We start from the raw sequence: 22,492 nt of genomic DNA on the forward strand, positions 1-22,492 counted from the left end.
CAGGGCCCAGCCAGCAAGGCCAAGTGGACCCCATATGGTTTCAAAGTGGGCAGAAAATGTAGGCTCCAATTGGGCTTGTCTGCAGTTTCCATGGTGACCCCACCTGTGTTTACCTTCATTGGCTCTGTTGCCCAGGGTCCAGCAGCCTGGGCGGCGACCCTGCCAAATCTGCCTGCCCCTGGGCGGTGGAGATCGCCACTGGGTGGCAGGTCAGCATAGTGAGCTACTCCACTGAGTACCCACTTTAACCAGTGGGGGAAAACACAGGTGAGGCCACCACGGTGGGGCCCACATTTTCTGCCCATTTTTGAAGCATATGGGGCCCACTTGACCTTGCTAGCTCGGGGGACCCAGACTTACCCCGGGCTCACACAGAAAACGTTACAGCTCAGGTGTGATGCGGGAGCGGTCTAGTTACAGCAGATGGCCCATATTGACTATTGGATGGCTCTGCTGAACCTAACGAAACGGATTCACAGAGGCCAGACCACAGAGGTCGAACGTGATCGTCTGCAGTGTGATTTCCTCTTGCACTTTACAGTAACGCAAAGACTGCGGCGCTCACATCAGAGCCATAACGCTAGCCATGTGAGACAGGGGTGAGGCCCCCTTGTGGCAACAAGGAAGTAGTGCAAAACGTTTTGCCCAAAGAGCCACACTGGATGAAGCTTATCTTGTCCCCTGGGAATTAAACTGTTTTCTGTGTGCATATGTTATTGTTTTATTTCATTGAAAAATATTGCTTTTGTTATTTTTGCAACACTTAAAGAAACTTGTTTTGACAATAATGACACTAATTTTGACTCAAAAATTGGGGGGTCAAACCTTTCAGTAGCTTTTAGCTGCTCCGCCCCTGGCTCTGACCCCATGTCAGACCATCCAAACCGTGAATATCTGTTCGGAGCAGCACTTTCAGAGGCCCCTTCTGGCCTGGAACACCACTTTCTTGCTCCCATCCATCTCTCACTCTTTCCTTTACCCGGAGGAAGGACAGAAGAGGCAGCAAAATAAGAAGGAGGTGGGTGGGTAGTGGGGGGTGGGTGGAGGAGTGGAAATAACAGGCTGCGTCTCAGAAGGGGCTCTGAGAAAAGAAAAAAAAATGCCCAAAAGGGTGTGAAAAGGTGTTTTCTGAGTGTAATTTTGCTGCTTTAAATATAAGCAGAGAGGACAGGTCAAACTGGAGTGGCTCTGGAAGATGGACAGATACATGTGAAAACAAAAGGCTTTTTTCTGCAGTGATAGACAGAGATGAGGGGAAGAGATTCTGAGATAAAAGATAGAAAGATGTAGATGAAGCCGATTGGCACAGGTAGCGGGATGCGACGGAGGAAGTGCTGGAGATAGGGACCAGAATGGGACAGGAGAAAGTGATAGAGGAGAGAGAGGAAAAAAGAAAACACAAGAGAACTTTTTTCTTTTTTTAAAGAGAGACAGGCAGCAGGGGAGGAGGAAAGAGACTGAGAGAGAGGAGGGGAAGAGCGCGTGTGCAAGTGTGTGTGTGTAATTTTATGAATGAAGTGAGTCACTGCCGATGTGTCATAGGCCCGACGTCTTTATAAAGGAAGTTTTAAACAAGCCTAAACACTTCACTGCGCGCAAAAATTGGACCTACACTCGCATCCCTCTGCGCAACTGCCGCTGCCTCTCCAAACTGTCCAAGCGCCTCTCTGCGCTCTCTATAAAGACTGCGAGGGCTCTTCTCCAAACTTTTCCAAAGACTGAAAACTTTGTTTACTTTTTTTTCTTCGTTTTCTGGTCTTTGCCTGTGTGCGCCTCTCATCCTCTTGCGCACCCAATCAAGAAACCGGGGGAGAGCCCGTGACTGTTTCCGGAGTTCCAATTTATTTATTTATTATTTTTTTTTACTATCATTATTATTTATTTATTTACCGCTCAACTGTCTCTTGGACCAAGAACCAATATGAAATGTAAGTGTTTCTCAAATTTGTTTACTCCATAAACAAGAAGAAAAAAACATCCGCTCCTATTTCATTCAATTCAATTTATTCTAAATGAGAAATTATTTAAATTCGAAATGATCAGATTATTGGCTGGGTAATTCAGTTACAGTGAGAGCTCTGTTATTTATTTTGGTGAGGGATGGGGTGAGGGTGGGGTGGGGGACCTGTGTCTTGTGGTTCACCTGTAATTATCATTTCATTTCATCATTTCAGCTCCAGTGTGGTTGCCTTTTAATACTCCCGTCTGCCTTGAATCTGAACTTGAAAGGAAAAGAATGAATGAGCTTACTGTTAGACTTGGCTTGCTCTATATAATTTATACCAGCAGCTCGCGTTGCAGGTGTGACAATCCGCAGCATTCATTGCCTCGCTTGAGGTGAAGATATAGGAGATAGTTGATGCTTTTTTTCCCCTTTCTTTAATGGTTTAATTATTTGCGTTCAGCCTGTGAAAACATGACTCCAGAGATCCTCGCTGCGGGGCTGCATTGTTTATGTCGTTGCTGCAATCTGTGGCCGCTGACAGCCCGTGGCCCCGGGGCCCTTTCTCATTATGATGACATGACAGCGCCTCGCCGCTCTAATTGCTTCCGTTTTGTCTTCATCTCCAGTGCTGCTCGACTCCTCCTCGTCTCTCCTCTTCTCGCTGCTATTGGCCCAGCTGCCCGTGTTCGCCTCTGCCTCCCCGGTGCCGCCGCGGCGCGCCAGCGACCTGGACAAGCTGACCAATCACACCACCAATCTGAAGAAACTCGCGCAAAAACTGCTGGTAAGTGCTGACGTCACCCACCCCCTTATCACCCCACCCTGCATGATAGAGAAAAAGGTTAATTGATTTGTTCCTGTTGGGGGTGAGAGGATGCTGCTCATTGCACAACAGCTTAATCGCCCACTAAACGGATTTAGTTTAGTAATTCAGGGCTTTGCATCAGGGCGAGAAATAGTTTGGCTGACATGGTTTGCTCAGGTTCCTCTGTGTGGGCCATAAGCTGATTTTATTGATCATAGTCTGGCTGCATGCTTAAAGAGTCCCCTGCAGAATTGACTGGTGATCTCACTTTTAATCCGAACTCCATGCTCTGACTCAGCAACCTTGTGTCAGATCACCTCACTAAAAGTGTTGCATTAACCTGCAAATTAAGGTGCAACTTCATTTTATTTCTTCTGCTAAAACATGTTCAACAATTTACCTGCAGGACTATTGTTTTTTAATATGACTGACTTTGATGTTTGCAATGTTTCATCTTCAGAACTGACAGCTCAGTAGGAAAATCTGACGCCGTGTTTTAACAAGTGAAAATAATGTGGGATCGTATCGTCTGATCTTTGGTTGCACATCGCTAATCTGGTTCTATTTTTGCATCATGCAAATGTATAAAGTCTTTTGTTTGGAGGATAGCATCAAAAATAGCTGCAGACTCTCTCTAGTTTTTGCCTGCAGATAGTGTCTGTCAATCTGGTTGTTTGACAATAACCATCATTATAAGAAGAAGCAGATAATGCAACATCTAAATTGTAAAAGATCTATTAAAAAATAGTTTTTGATTGGATTGAATTGACTCAAGAGAAGAGAAAGAACCTTTGGAAAGTCCCTGCAATGAAGCCAATGCTTTGAAAAGAGGGAAATGTGCACATCTGTGCACACACGTGTGTACATTTCCAGTGGCTATTTCTGTGGGCAATAGATGAGGCTGTGTATACTTGCATGCCATGCAGCATGCATGTTATATATGTAAACACGCAAGTGTCTGTATGCTTTTTTTATGACTTTGAGAATTGAGAGTTCTGTAAATAGTCGTGATGCCATAGGTGTGGTGTTTAGTGTTTTGCTTTCGGTCGCCACAGCAAAGTGACCCGATAAAAATCGGAAAGATTTATCACATTTCGGGATTTGCATTCAGGAAGGAGAAGGCTGGATGCTAAGTTCTGGTCGGGTGAGGTCATGCTCCGCCGTGGAGAGAGCAAGAAAAAGGAGGGAAAATTAAAGGCTGAGAAAGATGGAGCAGAAAAACCACAAGAGATGAAGAGATCAGAGGGGCCAACAGAATGACAAGCCGGGAGGGGGGGGCATGCGTGCGTGCATGCACACGTGCATGTGAAGTTGTATGCACTTGTGAGATTGGTTTGAGGGGGAAAGGAGGGATGTAAGGGATGGAGGGGGACAAAAGAGGCAGAGACAAAACATTTAGTGGCAGACACAAGAAATCTCTTACCAAAGGCTGATGGAGAGACATGAGAGACAATGAAACGCATTCATTGCCACAAACACCAACACAAACAAGGGAGAGAAAACAGCAGGGCGAGGAAAACACATCACTGCAGGTTAAGGAAGCATTAGACACACTCCGCCTGTTTACATAAAAGCATTTCTCAGCACTCATTACCCTAATATTGTTATGTTCCTTCACTGATTGGAAATGACGCATGTCACATCAGTCATCTCCATTTGTCCACACGAATCAGAGAATCCTCTTAAATGCTAAAATCTCAGCTGCCTTTTAGGCAAATGTCATGGCCTCACAGTTAGGTAGTTTATCCCCCTCTGGTGGTGACACTGAGTACTGCAGTGTTGTCCACATGAAGTTTACAACTTGAACTGGACAGCAGAACGACGTCATTCTGTCTTTTTATAACTGTGACCCTGGAGTTTCCCCACAGCCTTGTGTTGTCTGTGCCACTTGGAGCTTTCTTAGTCATTGCATATGTTGTTATCCTCACTCCAAGCAGAAAACATCCTGTGGGTTCAGGTCATTTGCAATTATTGTTGACATATGGGGTGGCTGGATGTGGCTGAACTCACACTGACCCAATCAACCAGACTCAGTTTTGTAAGAGCTACTGTTTCTAGGCACCGAAAAAAAGAAAAATACTGACCCAGTCGAAGTGATGGACTAATACTTTCCTCATGCTGCCTTGACATTTCTGAGGATGATTGAGATTGAATGTATGCAAGGTACTTACGAGCTTCTGTGTCTTATTTTCTTTTCCAGAAAAAGCATGAATTTGACTCAGATGTGGAGTCGCACAGGTTTAGATCGCTGCCCGAGATGAGCAACAGATTAGCCACCGATCTTCACAATCTTGAGGTAACGCTCCTGCCAATTGTTTTGAGTGTGTGGACAGTATTTGTTTTTGCGTGCGTGCGGAGCGGGAGAGTTGGAACCATTTCACCCTGAAACATCCTACCACACCCATGCTCAGACTCATATGTCATATGTCTTTGCTTTCCCCAGCTGAAGCCCACACTTTCCCAGCTCCATGCTGACCTGAAACTGTATAAGGATCACTTTGATTGGCTGAGCAACGTTTCTAAAAAGCACCACCACCCTGCAGTCCCCAAGCTGGAGAAGATGATCACAGAGATTAAATCTGTCATCACAATGCTGCACCATCAGGTAACAGACGGAATTTCCAGAGCTGCTTTTAAATCTTGAAATGAGATGGATTTATCATTTTCTTTACATTTGGTTCTTTTTCTCGATGTGTAGATGCAGCGGGTTGAAGCCCCAGTGCTAACTCCAGCAACCCCTTCCCTCCCCTCTCACCTGCCGTATCACTTTGAAGTCCTGCAGTCCACCCAAGAACTCCTCCAACACTTCAACCTCTTTTGCGACTGGGCAATCAGAGCGTTCATGGGCCTCAAGCCCAAAGCCTCCGCAGTGCAATGATAATCTGTCGTCACGGAATGCCTTAAATGCGTGGCCTTGTGCCACAGTCAAATGGAAATCAGGACCATGTTAAGAGTGCACTGGAGTCAGCAGCATCCCTTCACAGGACCACATTTCAGTGTCAAGATGTGTGTTGAAGAATGTATCTGTCCACGAGAGCCAGCGAGGAAACGGCGCACTGCAGCACCATCCAGGCAACCGTTAAAGCAAACTGTCAGTGTCCACGATCTTCTCACAACATCCTGATCGCTCCCCTAAAGGCCTTGTTTCCTTATTATTTATGTATTTATTTATTTATTGACTGTTAGTAATTTATTTAATATTATTTATTTGAAGTTCTAATGTGTCACTCTTATCTTTATTTCCATATCAACGTGAATTTACATGCCAGCATCTTCCTTTTGTGTCTCGCTGATTCACAAAACAACAAAAAGTAAACAATCAAAACACCTAGCACTTATTTACCATTCAGCTCCAATCCTTTGCTTTATTTTTATTTATGTTGCATTCGTCCATGGCTTATACTAGTGTTTTTACCAGTAGATCATTTCAACCAAAGTAATATTTAAGAGTCCCTCGATGCAATTATTTTAGAGGACCTCAATGTTTTCTCTAACCATGCCCAGAAAATAAGTTCTTACCTGAGGCCTTATGAAATGCTTTGCATTTATTAAGAAATGTGGTAGTATGGTAAACCAATAGAAGGGAATACCGTCTTTTGTTCCACAGTCTGAATTTCTATTTTCAGTTCTTCTTCCTCGAGTTCTGCATGAGGAGGCATGTTTAACATTGTGGTAAAGTTGTATGAATGTGCCCTGTTGTTGAGCACTGATGGTTCCGATTAGATTTTTTTTTTTTTTTTGCACAAACTTGTTAGGATTAGCCTCTCAGGAAAGTGAGCTGGCTGATTTTGAATCTGTGCTTTGGGCTTGAAAAGTTTTGTAGTTTTAATTAAAAACCCAGAGCCTTAAAATACTATGTATTGCGACACTTCTGTACAGGTGTACATAAATGTACAAGAATGTAAATTGTTGTATACAGTGCTAATGTTTCTTATACGTTGTTCTTAAAAAAAATATTCTACCGTTTTTATCACAATAATTATTATTCCCTCCTATTTGTTACAGTATTGTTTATTTATTGAAATAACTTGTTGGAAATATTTATTTTAATGCGCAGTGGAGCGAGTCTCCTTTCCTTTTTGTGCTTTTTTACAGTTTTTATTCCAATTTTATCTAAAAGTATACTCACATTTTAAATTATTTCTGTACCATCAAGATGCCTCCTCTACACACTGATTGGCCTTAATGTGAAATATGTGCCTTGGTGAAATAAATGTTTAAGAATGTGTGCAATGGAAGAGTATCTCTTTTATCTCCATAGACACAGAAAGAAGAAGATAAAAGAAGGAAGAAACATAAGTTTTGGATAAGCCTTTCGACATAGGAGTTTCTTTGTTTTTGTAGTTTTAAGAAATAATCTATAAACACAAGGAAATTCTGAAAATATAGAAAAACAAAATTCTTTTAAAAAAGCAATTAAAACAAAAAAAGAGCTCAAACAAACAAACATATAGAGGGAGGGGGGGGTTACACAAAATATACTAAAATCATATTTTTGTCCCTTAAAGTCCCACTCCAGTCAACTTTGATCTATTGTAAAATCATTCCCCGTGGTTTTTTTAACTATGATTATGCTGTTTTTAGACAAAATTTAAAAAATTGTCGTTTTCTAGGCATAGTTTGCAGAGTGGCATTTGAGTTGTAGGCATAATTGTTGATGTTGAGTAAGCCTGCCCCGTTTCCCATCATCCCTTTGTTCACAGTTATCTTACATTCCCAACATAACCAGTGAAACATGATTAGGAATATTGGAGCTATCCAGCCGTACAGTTTTGAGCCAGATGCCAGCTCAGAAAAGGAAAACAAAAATGTTAAGTGATCTATTTTTTCAGCAAATGGATGTATCTAAATGAAGTGGAGCAGAGAGCTTGTGTCCCGCTGACTGCAGCATCAACATAACTATAACAGGCTTTATCAAACTCTTTTTTTCTGCTCTTGCTTTTTCAACTACTTGTAGAAATACTTACTAAGAAATGCAATTGAAAGCTTAAAATTTGTATACATCCTCCATCATGAATACAAGAGCATGTTAAAAACACAATTTTGATTGGAGTCAGTCGAGTAAAGTTGCAATAAATATGTTTGTCTTTTTTGTTTTTGTGAAATATTTTTGATATATTCTCTGTATTTTAATTGCAGTATACAAATAAATATTTTTTAAAGGACTTTTAAAAGGTAGTCAGTGAAAGTTGAATAACCAAACTACATTACCCAGAAGTCTAATCTTCACCTTGAAGTTAAAACTACTAAATTCTAATACCATTTCATACTCATTATTTTGGAGTTGTTTTTCTTTTTCTTTTTTGTAAATAGTGTGATTTTATAACGTAGTGAGTTCCTGTCCGAATTAAAAATCAAGTTTAAAGTAATGCTTGAAAACGTCAATCTGTCTGTTGGAGCTATTGACCAATAGCAGACGTCCGTCCTTTCACCCGAGCAGCCAATCATCGGCGCCGTTCTTGGAAGGCGGCATCGGGTGGAGGACTGCGTTAGTTTGCGCTGTGTTTATTGTTAAGGTTGTGTGGATTAGCACTGCGGTGACAAGTTTGTTATCATAATAGCCACATTTTAGCTTCAAGAAAAGCTAAAGATGGACGGTGAGTAGTGGCCCGCGCTCAATTCACTGAACTAGCTAAACGCTTCACGAAGCTAACCCGCTTGCAGGAGCGTTTGATTAGCTTTAAACGCAGGCCACAAACTCCTTTGTTGATACTGTAAAAAAATGACGCTCGTGTCGTTGTCTCTTTATTTGCAGTGCGGTCCGGTTGCGAATGGACACGCCTGTGGGACTTTACTATGATGTGTGAGCTGACTGTGTTTGCGGGCTGCTGTTAGGAACCGCACTGCGGGGCAAACAGACCCAACACTGCACCCGGACTGACAGCCAGAGGAAGGATAGTGAGAAGGGAGGTACATCTCCTGGTACAGGAGGTGGGAGGGGCAGCAGGAGAGAAATTTAAAGGGGTATTCTTGCAGAGGAAAACAACAGCTCCAGTTTTATTAATAATCTATAATGTGGGGATGAAAGGCGAATCTATTATTTGTGGTGAGAAGAATTTATTAGGTAAATTAAACATAAAAAGGGGGGATAAAAGTAATTAAATTAACCATGATTATAAATCAGAATTGATCTCTCCAAGTACCCCCTGGTTCTCCAGCCAGATTGAAGCTGGTAATGGCAAATTCTGTGGCCTTGGTTGTCCAGGCAGAACTCCTGCCACCTCAGTCTGCTGCCTCCCTATCTCCTTTTCCAACGCTTCTCGTCTCGGGAGAGGATGGCGATGAAGACCGGGAGACGGGGGAGATGGCAGATGGAGACAAAAGTGTTGGGAAAGGCGGAGAGGAAGTGGTTCTGGACATGGTGACATCAGCGGTTTCGGGTGCGCCTCAGCAGCACGACCAGTCGGATCATCCATTCCAGTGCCTGGACTGCGGCAAGAGCTTCAGGTGGTCGTCCAGGCTGACCCACCACCAGCGGAGCCACAACAACGAGAGACCCTACCGCTGCAGCCTCTGCCCCAAGGCTTTCAAGGGCTCATCTGCTCTGCTCTACCACCAACGGTATAAAACGCTTCCTAAAAACCTGTTACACTTAGGAACCAAAACACTCCAACTCTAGTAATTATGATCATACCATTTTTAGCCACAAAAAAAGAAACTGGGGTTTTCTTGGACATGATTTATGCAGAGCAGCAGTAGTTCATCAGAAATTTGTCTCTGAGTTGTGGTTGGAAATGTTGGCACAGAGTAAGCCTGCCCCCACTTCCTGTCATCCATCAGTTTACATGGTCTCCCATTAGTTTTCAGCCTGACATTACTAGTGCAACAAAAAAGCAAAAGCAATATCGGAGCTTGTGGCTTGCCATTGTAAATTCTATGTTACAGCTATAAGTGTTTTCAAACTGCATGTTTTCATCTGCTTTTGATTCACAACTATTTTGGTAAAGAAATGCCCAATTTTCTTTATATATGTTCATCATCTGAAAAATGCCACAAAAACATGTTAAAAAGAACTCAATTTTCATTGGAGTGCTCTGATTCCACACAGTTGTCATATTTCAAGTTGCATAATCAACTTTGTTTTGCAGGTCTCATTCAGGGGAGAAGCCTTACAAATGCCAAGACTGTGGCAAGGCTTTCAAGCGCTCATCTCTTCTCCAGGTAAGATGATCGATAAAATAAACTGATATTTTAAAGAGAACATAAAACACCAACAATATGTCTGTTCTCAGGTCCATCAGAGTGTTCACACGGGGGTCCGCACTTTTTTGTGCCCCTATTGTCCCCTGACTTTCAAGTGGAGTTCTCACTATCAGTACCACCTGCGGCAGCACACTGGAGAGTGCCCGTACCCCTGTGACACTTGCCCCAAGGCTTTCAAGAACTCCAGCAGCCTCAGGCGACACAAAAACGTCCATCTTGGCTTGAAGCCCTACACGTGCTCGGTGTGCAACAAGTCCTTCACCCAGTCCACAAACCTGAGGCAGCACATGAGGATACACACAGGCGAGCGGCCGTACATCTGCGGCGAGTGTGGGCGAAGCTTCACACATTCGTCCAACTTAGCGCTACACAAAAACTCTCACTCCAGCCTCAACGCAGGACAGAAGGAGGGGAAGAAGGGAGTTGAAGGAGGGAAAGCAAATGAAGTAGTGGAGGTGGTCGTCGGGACGGAGGAAGTAACGTCGTCCATGTTGACGGACATGGTGGGATTTGTGAGCCAGGAAGGGGCGGATGGAGTCGGGGTGGGGATGGAGGAAGTGTTCCTGTCAACCGCTGCTCCTGGCTCGAATCCAGATCTCCTGCCACAACTCACCCTCGCTCCCTCCGGGGAGGCCGTGTGCACGACCAGGGCCATCGGCACCGAGGTTCACCTGAGCACTGGCTCCGGGGCCAGCGTGCTGCTGTACAGCTGCGGCAGCTGCAGCAGCACCTTCAGCACACGGAGGCAGCTGGAGGAGCACCAGGCCATCCACATGGCTCCTGAGGAGCACCGAGCCGGTGGAGAGGCGGGACAAGGGGCAGGGATGGAGGTCGGGGATGGACTTGTGGGTGCTGGACACCTCCTGGCTGATTTTGAGGAAGTTGTGGAGACGACTTCGGTGGCTGAAAGCGGACACTCGACTGAGGTGCTACTTGGGTTAGCAGATGGTGGTAGTACAGTAAGTATTAATCAACCCTTTACATGCTGCTTTTAAACAGTTCTTCTGTGCACACATTGTGATAAATACATAAAAATTTCAAGCAGCCACAAAATTATGCATAAACCTATTAGTCAAGCATTTCAGAAAATATCTTTTACCGATTTGTTTTTAAAAAAGGAAATTAACACAAAGTTGGGATCTTATTTGTCCCTAATAAGCTGTTTTTCTAAACCAAACAAAGTGATAAGGATTCAAGAGGAAAAGGCTCACAAAGACCAAAGTAACTACAAAAGTACAAAAAAACAATTTTAAAGCTACCTTTCCTAAAAATATAAATAAATGGTCAATTGGGAAATTACAGGATTATGATTAAAATGTTAAGATATTCTATTATTGATCAAGTAATATCAATCAAGTTCAAGTCCAAAAACAGTTGACTAAAATGCTGTAAATCTGACTAAATGGCTGTCTCGTTCATTTTTATGTTGTTTAATAAATAGAAAAAAATGTTGCAACCATAAAGTAAAACTGAAGGTACTTTTATTTTAATTCCTACAGCTCAAAAACTGATATTATTAAACATTTGGTGCCTAAAATACATTTAAATGTAAGGATACAGACTGCATGAAGGAAGAAAGAAAACTAGACTGATGGAGAATGCTCCTTCAACAGTTACTGCAAGTTTTTATTTTATTTGTTTAATATTAATTCTCATTACTTTATCATAGTACAGAATACTTTATTTTTCTTATTCTTATTATTTTTGTTGTTAAAAAAAGCAGCCGACTTAACCATTAAAAATAAGTCATGTTTTGTCCAGTTTCATAAACCTTTAAATAAATCATAAATCCTAGTTTTATGAAATGCATGAATAGCATAGGTGTTAAATAATAAAACATCAAGGTGGATTAACCAATTTGACTTCATTTTGTCATTTCAAACATGTATGCTCTAAAATATGGCTTCAGAAGATGATAGAAATCACTGATTTGAGGTTAGTAACATGCATGTCTTTGTTTAGGTCTGTCCTCAGAGTGTGGCCACCACCCAGGCTCAGTTTGATCTTCTGCAAAGCTTCACAGAGGTGACTCAGAACTCCAGTGCTGCTCAACCAGAGGCCAGAACCACATGGGCTGGGCTGTCATGTGGCTACTGCAATAAGACCTTCAAGACCAGCGGAGGCCTCAACAGACATGTGTCACTGGTGAAAATGACTTTATAGTCCAAACGCCATTTACACTATTAAATAGATGAAAGCGAAGCAGAGTGGAGACGGAGGCTCACTTTTTTTTCCATCTTTAAATTAACTTTTTATTTCCTCCATTGCTCTCTGGTTTCCTCCAGATGCACGCCCTTTCATCGCAGTCCCGCTCCCAGTTCAGCTGCTCCGCCTGTGACCGTTCTTTCCCACTTCTCTCCTCGCTGCTCACCCACCAGCACTCCCACACCCCGGAGCAGCGTCTCCTGGCCGAGGCGGAGGCCGAGATAGTGTGTCCTCCCTCGCTTTCCCTGTCGCTCCCTCTGCCGTCCTCTCCAGGTCAGGCCGATAAGCAGCAGGAGTCTCAGGGGGAGCTGCACGTCAACATCGTCGCTGTTGGACAGGAGCAGGAGGAGCAGTCGGCCAAGGCAACGAAACCCCACAAAAAGACAGGATCCAGTAAGAGCACTCCGGCTGGAGGTAAAAGATTCTCCAAAGGAAGTAGTTGAGCCGCACAACCCTGCCTCAATTCCAATTATAAGTTATAAAATAACCCACAGTGATGGCTATTATTTCCACAATAATCAACACTACAGTCAGGTACTGAGAAGTAGTGAGGACATTTTTAGCCGTGGGCCTTCTAAAGTAAGAAGATGATTTGACAAATAGATACAGTTTAAGTGTGTCAGTCTTTGCTGCAGCATAGGGGATGTTCTAGTTATTCTGCAGCCTAAAAAGCATGGTTGCACTCCCAATTTACCAAGCCTGAGTCAGAATTCTCTCACAACTCCCCAGTTAGTGTGCTATGCAGGGCGTTCACCAATTTGTCAGGATGTTCAAATCTACAATTCCAAAATCCTGGAAATTTTCCAGAAGTCTTTGATAAAAAACAGTCTGCATCAATACTCACTAGATTGGCAAATATAAGCCACAATGCAATGCGTTTGAATGATTCGTCATTAGAAAAAAAGTACGTAAAAAAGGGTTTTCTTTTAAATTTTTTACTATTTATTTATTTTCAAGCAAAAAAATAAAGGTTAAATCAATCACTGATTGTTGTCTTCTTGCATGTCTACATATGTCTTTTTAAAATTCATGCTTTATGCTTTGCCACAGAGAGGCCATACCGCTGTTTAGAGTGTGGAAAAGCCTTCAAAGGTTCGTCTGGGCTGAAGTATCACATGAGGGATCACACCGGGGAGAAGCCCTACCGCTGCACAGAGTGTGGAAAGAGCTTCAAGAGGTCGTCCCTGCTCTCTATTCATCAGAGGGTAAGGTTTACTCCCCTGATTCTACATATCATCAAGGAGTTAAGGGAGAGAGGATTGCATAAGCGTTCTCTTTTATCCTAAAATCTGAAGGATGTGAACAAAATCTTTTCATCAACTCAGGTTGAGCAAAAAAACAAAAATGTCTCTTAACAGTTGACTGTAATCCAAAAAGTTGTTTTTTTTTTTTTTTACAAACAACTAATAAGGTAAAGTGATGATTGATAAAATCAAAACTTTACTGAAAGATAATAATCAATTAAGGTTTTATCATTTACTGAGGTTTTGAGTATAAATTCTGACATACAATAAATTTGAGAATAACTTTTTCTAAATTTATAAACATTAGTGTAACAAAACAAAAAAAAACACGAGCAATATCTGAGCTATCCAGCTGCACAGTTTTGAACTAATTGGCAGCTCAGATGAGGAAAATGAAGATGGATCTGTTTGTCTGCAAGTGGATGCTGCAAAATTGTAGTGGAGAACGGAGAATTTGGTCCACCCATCACAGCTGCAGCATTACAAACTCAAGCTTTTTCAAACTGCTGGTTTTCCTCTGATTCAACATAATTTGAATATAAGACTCAAAGAAATGCAGTTTTATTCTTAATTTATTTTATATATGCTCTCCATCATGAGAAAAAAGGTACAAGAACATATTAAAAACACAATTTTCTTTGGGTCTTTAATTGGTTTTCTTTTGACCACACAGTTATAGTAATCTGAAGTTTTTTTGTATTAAGATTCACTATTAGTTGCAAAACCTAACAATCTATTTTTTTTATTTTTTGTTATAAAAGTTCCACATAACAGTTACATAATGAAATGCTACCTGACCTGCTAGAGGGCTTTTGTGCAAAAAAAAAAAAAAGCAGCTGCTTGGGGGATATCATTCAGAAGTTTTTTATTTTTTTTTTTAGCAGTTTATGGTTATATTTTTCTGTTTCTGCCTTTACCAGGTACATACGGGAGTGCGAGCATTCCAGTGCCCTCACTGTCCTCTTACCTTCAAATGGAGCTCTCACTACCAGTACCACTTACGGCAGCACACAGGTGAAAGGCCATATGTGTGTAAAGAGTGTGGCAAGTCCTTCAAGAACACCAGCTGCCTGCGCAGACACAGTCAGATGCATTCTGGACTGCGGCCTCACAGATGCTCCATCTGCTCCAAGTCATTCTCGCAGACGTCAAATCTCAAGCAGGTCTGTGGTGTTAAAGCTTCAAATTCTTAAAATACAAACATAAAATAATGTGTTTTTTTTTTTTTTTTGTTCTTTGGGAGCAGCATGAACGAACTCATTCTGGGGAGAGACCTTTTCAGTGCACCCACTGCACCAAAAGTTTCACGCACTCTTCGAATCTTCAGCTTCACCTTCGCACACACTCATTACGCAAAGACTACAAATGCCCTTACTGCTCCAAAGAGTTCGTCATGCACTCGTATCTGCAGAGACACATTCGCACACACGGCAGTGACGTTGCCCTGCCGGACGGTGGGGGTAAAGATGGCATGGCTGTGAAAGCCAATGTGGGAGGAGTCACAACCACCACAACCCTGCTCAACCCCATCACTCTGAAAGCCTCGGATAACAGTCTGATTGTCTCCCAGCCAGCACTTAATATTCCTCCAAACACCTCCCAGAACTATTTTATGATTCAGACCGCCAGCGGCCTGCAGCTCATTCCTCTCTCCTCCCCTACACCGGTTTCTCCTCCTCCACCCCCTCCTCCTCCACCTCCTCCTCAGACCCAGTCACAAAACTTTCTCCTCCTGCAGTGCCCCTTAAATAACGGCAGCCAGTCGAGTTTGATTCTGGTTCCTGCCGCAAACAACCCTCCTCCGCCGCCTGATCCTCAGTCCCTTCCTGTCCTTCAGACCATACAGTCATTCCAGCCCGTCGTCAGCCAAACACAAACACAGATACCCCAATTTCCAGCTGTTTCTCAGCAACAGCAGACCAGAATCATAATTACCAACAATAATAACAATGCACACCCTCCCGTCTCCATGACAACTCCCAGCATCTTAACCAGCTCCCTGCTGACCAAGCCCATATTAGGGAGGAGCACGCGGACAGCGCGGGGTCGCCGGGGGCGCAAACCCAAAGCCGCTCTTCAAGAATCTGCAACAGTTCCTGTCACTCCAACTGTAGGGGGAGCTGTTCCTGTTACAAACTGTGCAGTGGAGAGTGGCCCCCTCCCTGAAAGTGCAGCTTCAGCTGCCCCCGTGTCCTCGCCCTCTGCTCTGTCCCTGGTTCCCAGCTGTCCCCTGTCAACATCCTCCTCGCCCGTTGCCCCAACGCTTCTTTCTCCATCTTCCACCGCCGGATGCGAGCTGGCCGTCTCCATGGCCGCTACAGCACCTGTATGTTCTGCTGATTCTCCAGGGGGGGAAGCTGATTCTTCTGTCAGGGAGGGGGAAAGTCTGATGGGGAAACGGCTGGTTTTATGTTTTGACAGTGAAGAACAAGCAAAAGATGGAGTGAGTCTCGAGCAGGCCGGGGAGTCATATGTGCTACGGTTTGAGGGAAATGAACCCGGGGAGGTCTTTGATGATGTGGTGGGGGGAGATAGACAATCACTTGTGTTGCAGTTCAAGACAGACGGGGAAGGTGATGGTGAGAAGGGGGGAGATAAAGGAGGTATGATGTCACTTCTGCAGGAATGGGGTGAAGAAAAACAGACCGGGAGCCAAGCTGGAGGCGAAGGCACCCAGGGGGAGTCTTACGTTCTCCACTTTCATACTGAGGCAGAAGACAGTGGTCCACCCACAGCATCCTTCAGCCAAGAGCAGGACAACAGCCTGCAGCTGCCCTGCATTCCTAACCAAAGTTTAGTACCCCTGGATGGACAGGAGGTGGTGTTTGAACTCGGAAGTGAAGCAAAAATGGAGCAAGAAGGCGAGGAGGGTATGCAGATGATAGCCCTGATTAAAGGAGAAGGAGGGATGGTGGGAGAGAGCAGCACAGGTTGTAACAGTGCAGGGGGCGCAGTGACTGAAGAAGAGCGAGCAATGGAAAGTATATTTCAGCTGGAACACGGGGATGAAATTGTAATAATTGAAGTCAGCACAAGTGGCTTAAGAGAAGGTAGAGTGGAGCCAGAGGCAGAAGGGGAGGCCGCACACGGCGGGGACGTGAAGGGCGAAAGCGTCACACCAGAGTCCAACGAAAACCCTGGAAAGAAACACAGTTCATCAGAGTGTGTGGATCAACAAGCATCAGCTGAAGACGTGGAAAACGAGGACGCCATATCTAACTCCAAAGAGAGTCAGTTCTCTGCCTGAGAGCTGATCCAATGGGACTGAATGCCTCACTCTGTGAGCCGTTTGCTAGCACTTTAGTCAAGAAGTTCTCCTGAACTTAGAGAGAACATTCAGTTAGTTGAGTATTGTGGTGTAATGCCATGATGTCACACACTAGAAATGTTATACATTCAAATAGGCTCTACATGGACCTCCAAATATTCCTAAATATATTAGTTAAATTATACTGTCAATGGCAGTTTATTTAGTAAAATTTGTGAATAAATGTTGTACACACTTTTTTCTTCACTATAGTAGTAGTTAATAATACCTATTAATAAATCTCATTGCCTTTCAACATTTGTTTTTGTGTTTACTATGGAAAGATGCAATTTTGTTAATGAATGTAAGGAAAACTTCAAAAAATATGTTGCACCTTTTTAATCAGTGTTGTCACTTTTGCAGTCAATTTAATAATATGAAAAATAAATGACATAAAATTAAAGAGTTTGTTTTCTTTTTAGAGTATATCTTGGGGGAGAAATACTAAATTAAATTACATTTAAGCTGTTTAAAATCAGTAATAATTAGAAAAAAAAACTTTGCAATATGGATGTGTAATTTTTATTACACAAATTTTGTAGTTGTTCAAAATTAAAACTTTTAAATTGGGGATTTTTTAGCTAACAACGATTTTTAACAAAGGTTCAAGCATGCGTCTATGTTCTCTTTACGTACGCGCTTGCGCAGTTCCGACTGTTGCGTACGTCAATGACGTAACTGGGTAGAATCCCCCCGCATAGCGGACATGATTACAGCGGGGCTGCTATCAGAATTGTGCTGTTTTTTTGCGCCACAACAACCCAGTTTTAATCAAAACCTCGTGCTTTTCACCCCGCTTTGAGGTGCGTAGTGTTGAAGGTAAGCAGAGCGCGAGCTCACAGGAAGCCGGACTTTACTACAACCATATATGGGTTCGAGCAAAGTGTCTTTTTTTAGAGTGGAATTTAAAAGGCATGTTCAGAAAAATAGTGTAACAAACATTCCGCTAATCCTGTACAATAGTCTTTGTCCTTGTTGTTTGGTCCACCATGATTATGTAGCGGTGACCGTTTAACTGCATGAACCATAGATATGAATGAATGGAAGTGAAGAAGAAAAAGGCATCCCATCCAAGTTTGCATCTATCTCTATGTTTCAGGCTCACTTCCTTCGGGATAGATGTTAAGTTTTATCACAGACACAGGTGTGCACAAGTCCTGAGCATCAAGTCTAACCATGGTGAGGCTGGAGCTGGACCAGGTAGTGATGAGGAGGATGAAGGAGGACGACATCGAGATAGTCAAGGCCCTCATAAAGGTTTGTTTTTGGCTTCAACCTCCTCAGAAGTTCTTTGAAAACGTCTCATAAACGGTTTATTTTCCTTTTAGGAGGGCTGCGAGGGCACGGAGAACCGCCTCGTCCTTCACATCCTGACTCGTCCGCTCTGCCTCTTCGTCCTGGCTGTTTTCTCTTCTGTCCTGCGCTGCCTTGTCCATTCTTTCATTCTGGCCCTCGCCATCCCAGTCTTCTTGCTGATCATCTTCCTCAAAATCACCATGCCACGCTCCACGGGGGTTTTGGGCAGCAGTCGTCCTTACTGGGACTATGTTGGCAGCAGCTACAGAGGGACGCAGGATGAGATTCTGTCGAACCCGTACAGCAGGATCAGCGGGAGGACTCCGGTGACAAAGAAGGTTTGGCCAAAAAATTGAATCACGTCAAGTGAATGTAGAAGTGTTTTTTTATTGTCATTGTGTGTGTTTTGTTGTTTTCCAGCCAAGGCGAAGAACTGGGTGCAAAGACAAGGAAATGTCTTCCGAAAAGATCACCCCAGAGAGGGAGCAGACCGCCGGTCAGGTGTGGGTCGCTGAGTGCGAGGGAGAGATTGTGGGCTGCGTCTTCCGGGAGAGTGAGAGCCGAGCAGGCATCGCAAGGATCTGCAGACTCGTGACAGGCTGCTGGTATCGCAGGGAGGGTCTGGGGCGACTGCTGCTCCAGAGTCTGGAGAACAGAGAGAGGGAGGCTGGAGCTCACAGGGTGTACGCACACGTCCCTTACCCATCCAAAGTGGGGGAAGCTTTCTTTAGAAAAGTGGGTTATCTGCAGCTAGGGGAAGTAGAAAATGAAGAGGAGGAGGACGATGAGATAAAGAATGAGACTCCAGAGAAAGGCTTCATGGGATACCCTCTCACAAAGGTTTTCTACAAAGACTTGTGAGGGATGAAGAGCTCTGAATCTGACTGGATTGTTTTAGAGTTAAGTTAATTTATGGAATTTTGCTTTTTTTGTCAGTGCTTTTATTTATTTACTGTGTGTATTTATTTGATAAGTTGATTAAAGGGCTGTTTACATAATAGCATCAAACTACAAAATGTTTTATGTGAAAATAATTGTAAATATTCACAAATATGCTGAAAATTGTACATTTTGGAGTTTTTGTCATATTTCTTCATTGTAAAAATAAATGTAAAACTTTTACATTTTTTTAATTTACTTTCTAAAGACAGATAGAAGTCAGTTAAAATATGAGTAAAATGCAACTTAATATCACATCACGGAGAGCTAACACAGATAAAAGGTGTAGAATTTAGACCAGTCTGGAATCCTCCCATTTTCTGTTATGAACTCAAATAAATTATGTCGCATTTGTATTTCCTGTTGGTTCCATGCAAACAGCACAAACCAAAACAATTGTTGAAAGCAACAATCCAAACTTAGCAGCAAATCCAACAGTAAAAATGTCGTCAGCACAACCCAAACAGCCACAGAGTGTTTCCACAACAGCAGCTCCTTCATCATAACTCCTGCAGCTAACACAGATGACCGACCCCAAGATGAAAGTAGGACCCACAAGCGTTATGATCTCGGTTTGTGTGGCACACAAAGTTATTGCTTTTATTTGACAACGTCCACAAATGATCCACAGAATGTGGGCAGACTTGTCTGTGACACAAAAGATTAAAAACATAAAGCAGTGCTATTGGCTTCTGTGAATTAAGTGTATGAATGTAGCCCACACAGCTGGGAGAATCAAGAGGATGCCAATGGGCCTGCTTAGATTAAGCACAAAATTGTTAAACATAATAGAACTGACTGTCAAGTAGTAAAATGTGAGGTTTAGTTTCAGTTTTTATTAATGCCAATTTGACATTTGCGAACATGTCAACTGATATTGAATGAAGTAATTGATCCATCTAAGACTGATTTTGTTTTATTTGTAGTTTTTGTGTGGGTTTTGGTGTGAAAAATATGTATATTTCCTTGTTTATTTAAGGTGACTTGTTCATTTTTGTATTTCTTGCATCATGCTATGATAATGCATAAGCAGCACACGGGCTTTGGGTGATTAATGCTATAAAACAGTCCTGTAAAGGCAATTTTGTAAACCGTTTTTACAGCTCTTTTCTCAAGTGTTTCGAGGCAGGCTTGGGTATGTGTGACTGAATCCATGTATGGGTTTGTGAAGCTGTGCTGATGTGTAGGCGTCGGTACTGTTACAGTATAGGAAGCAAGTGTGGTTTAGGTGAATCTGCAGAATTTACCTCTGCACTCATTGTCTGCTGTTGTTCACCTTCACGGATGAAGAGAGGGGGTCCATGAACCTGTAAACCATATCCCCCTCATTCAAAACATAGTTTCTATTCAATCTTTTGTATATTTTCTTAGTGTTGATAAAATAATTTGTAACACAAAATCTATTGACTGATGGGAAAATATTAGACATGATGCTATTGCCTTTTGAATTTTTCACAAATAAAATATTTGCAACTTTAAGTTTGAATAAAAAAAAAAAAGTAATGTCAATTCATTAAAATATTGCTTATTCTGAATAATTTTTCTCTATTTTGCAATGTCATATTTAATAAAATACACTATTTCATTGCGACTGAAGCCTGCGTGCGGTTTGCAGGTGACTGACAGCTTATGTGACTCAACTGTGGAAAGTTACCCAGCACCCTGCCTTGAGGCTAACCTTAATATGGTTAGCAGCCCTCACACTTTCCGCATTTCACATTTACCTTCCTTCCAAACTACAGGCGTCAAATTGCCACAGATAAACACCACAGGAAGTTTGTACAATGCAGAGAGTTTTTGTAATACAGACCTGAAATGAGGACAAAAAAACATTATTTCACAAAGAAAAAAAAAGAAAAAAAAAATCATGCAAGTGTGCATATGCATCCTTTTATTTATTTTTTTGCTTTTGTCACTTCTTGCTCGTTTCCTCATTACTGTCAAACGGCAGACACCTGTAAGCTTACCGCCCAATCTGTAGCTATTATTGTTGTCAGGAAACAGATGTGAGTTCACACACTGGAAAGAAAGTCTGTTTGTGACTGTGGTCTTATATGTCTGCACGTTATGGCTGTGTGAGTGTTTGTGTGTGTGTGTGGGCGGGTGGGTTTAGGAAAGTATGACTTGGCAATTCTTAAACCCGTTCTCTCTTCCCCCCTGACTTTAGGCTAAATGCACACGCCTGGCTGTTAGTTCTGCACACACAGTCGTGCACGAGGGGCGTGACTGGGAGATGACCTTGGTCAACTGTGGCCAAGCTCCGGAGAAGTTGGGAGGAAGTGGTTGGTGTACTTCAGCATTTGATCGGCCCCTTGAAGTGGAGGGAAAAGAACCGTGCACACGAGATCAAATGTGCAGAGAAAGGAGGGCTGGTGCAGCATCACAGTAATGCACATGATGCTAATTCACTAAGACGCTTCACACACATGAATCACCATAAGTTTTGGGGCACCACACAATCAAAGGAGAAATTAGAAGCGTTTGTTCCAGATGACGTATAACATATAGACTGCATTAATAGCATGCTTATCCACACACACACAGATGGGCTCCAAAAACAACCACCCTGGGAAACGGTGAATTCCCCAAACCACAAAGTGCATGACAGGGTGAGGGGAGTCATGGGAAAGCAGGATCCCTCTGCATGCAGTGCCACTTGAAGGAGCAGACTGAACCAAAACAGACAATCAGACAGGAAAAAAAGCAAAATAATACCCATCCTGATTTGGCTAAAACAACAGCATCTCAGGGTTCAAACGCCTCTGAGTGAGATTGGTACCTAAGCTGCGGTCGGTCAGCTGGCCGGCTGGTCCAACAAACGTGTAGGTGTTTGAGGTCAATTACAGCTTTGCTCCCAGCCTGGCAGCACTTTGGAAAACCCAGGGAAAAAGACTCAAAGTCGGAAAATGCATGTGAGAGAAGTAAATTGGTTAACTATCTGGGAGAAAATGAGAAAATGTTAAAAGGCAGGTTATGTGGGAATGCCACAGTGTTGGACAATGTGAGAAAATGTCTACTATGTGAGGATTCAGAAAAGCTATATTTGTGACAAGCTTAAAACACACTGCTTACATGATGACTCAAATCTATCTTGTGTCAATAATCATTTCTATAAAACATACCTGTTGGAGACTTAAGTCACTAAAGGAATGACTGTCTTTTTCTTCAAAACAAAAGAATAATCATGAAGAACGAAAGCAGCCAATGAGTTTTCAAGCCTGTGTTTGCTTTGCAAAGAAAGTTTACTCAACCACTTTGTTTGTATCCCGCCAACCCCCCAAATCTTATTTTAAAAATCTTTCTGTCCAACCAGCAGCTGCCTCTGCTGTATGCAGGATGTTTATGTTTAGAACTATAGGTTCTCAGTTCCTTCCCTTTAACCCCCCCAACACACACTTTCACTCTTTCTCATTGACCTCCATTTAATACCTACGCCTGATGACGGAGAGCGAAGCGCGTCTTTTGAAATGATTACTAAGCTCGACAGGTGAGCCCTTTATTTGTATGTTTAATTCTGGTTTTTATTTTGCAAAAATGTGTTGAATTAC

At 42.8% G+C, this 22,492-nt stretch overlaps 3 protein-coding genes across 4 annotated transcripts; all 3 read left to right on the plus strand.

The window, feature by feature from the left end:
- Positions 1-850: 850 nt before the first annotated feature.
- il11a (interleukin 11a) lies at positions 851-6,747 on the plus strand. The gene is made up of 5 exons (XM_024267901.2): positions 851-1,928; positions 2,572-2,729; positions 4,951-5,046; positions 5,194-5,355; positions 5,449-6,747. Exons 1-5 carry the CDS (start codon positions 1,922-1,924, stop codon positions 5,626-5,628), a joined length of 603 nt encoding a protein of 200 aa, XP_024123669.1. The 5' UTR covers positions 851-1,921; the 3' UTR covers positions 5,629-6,747.
- A 1,031-nt stretch (positions 6,748-7,778) lies between these two features.
- On the plus strand, positions 7,779-17,107 carry znf628 (zinc finger protein 628). Its single transcript, XM_024267735.2, has 9 exons — positions 7,779-8,347; positions 8,506-9,311; positions 9,839-9,911; positions 9,983-10,912; positions 11,916-12,098; positions 12,239-12,572; positions 13,209-13,363; positions 14,323-14,565; positions 14,649-17,107. The coding sequence occupies exons 2-9, from the start codon at positions 8,926-8,928 to the stop codon at positions 16,647-16,649; spliced, it is 4,305 nt and encodes a 1,434-aa protein (XP_024123503.1). The 5' UTR covers positions 7,779-8,347; positions 8,506-8,925; the 3' UTR covers positions 16,650-17,107.
- Positions 17,108-17,357: 250 nt separating this feature from the next.
- Positions 17,358-20,798, plus strand: nat14 (N-acetyltransferase 14 (GCN5-related, putative)). 2 transcript variants are annotated; one of them, XM_024267874.2, is made up of 4 exons: positions 17,358-17,528; positions 17,809-17,966; positions 18,038-18,343; positions 18,426-20,798. In XM_024267874.2, the coding sequence occupies exons 2-4, from the start codon at positions 17,886-17,888 to the stop codon at positions 18,864-18,866; spliced, it is 828 nt and encodes a 275-aa protein (XP_024123642.1). In that variant the 5' UTR covers positions 17,358-17,528; positions 17,809-17,885; the 3' UTR covers positions 18,867-20,798. The 2 variants fall into 2 exon arrangements, with proteins under 2 accessions (XP_024123642.1, XP_036071992.1); XM_036216099.1 differs by having other exon boundaries at positions 17,358-17,512.
- Positions 20,799-22,492: the final 1,694 nt, after the last annotated feature.

The sequence above is a fragment of the Oryzias melastigma genome, linkage group LG16 (assembly GCF_002922805.2).
Source record: "Oryzias melastigma strain HK-1 linkage group LG16, ASM292280v2, whole genome shotgun sequence".
In the NCBI taxonomy this organism is placed as follows: Eukaryota; Metazoa; Chordata; class Actinopteri; order Beloniformes; family Adrianichthyidae; genus Oryzias; species Oryzias melastigma.

Excerpts from the sequence above, each read along its gene's own strand:
- il11a (XM_024267901.2), top strand. Across the intron at positions 2,730-4,950 it reads AACTCGCGCAAAAACTGCTG|AAAAAGCATGAATTTGACTC; the intron begins GTAAGTGCTGAC and ends TTTCTTTTCCAG. Across the intron at positions 5,356-5,448 it reads TCACAATGCTGCACCATCAG|ATGCAGCGGGTTGAAGCCCC; the intron begins GTAACAGACGGA and ends CTCGATGTGTAG.
- znf628 (XM_024267735.2), top strand. The coding sequence starts at position 8,926 with ATGGCAAATTCTGTGGCCTTGGTTGTCCAGGCAGAACTCCTGCCACCT. Across the intron at positions 9,312-9,838 it reads GCTCTGCTCTACCACCAACG|GTCTCATTCAGGGGAGAAGC; the intron begins GTATAAAACGCT and ends TTTGTTTTGCAG. Across the intron at positions 14,566-14,648 it reads AGACGTCAAATCTCAAGCAG|CATGAACGAACTCATTCTGG; the intron begins GTCTGTGGTGTT and ends CTTTGGGAGCAG.
- nat14 (XM_024267874.2), top strand. The coding sequence starts at position 17,886 with ATGGTGAGGCTGGAGCTGGACCAGGTAGTGATGAGGAGGATGAAGGAG. Across the intron at positions 17,967-18,037 it reads TAGTCAAGGCCCTCATAAAG|GAGGGCTGCGAGGGCACGGA; the intron begins GTTTGTTTTTGG and ends TTTTCCTTTTAG. Across the intron at positions 18,344-18,425 it reads GGACTCCGGTGACAAAGAAG|CCAAGGCGAAGAACTGGGTG; the intron begins GTTTGGCCAAAA and ends GTTGTTTTCCAG.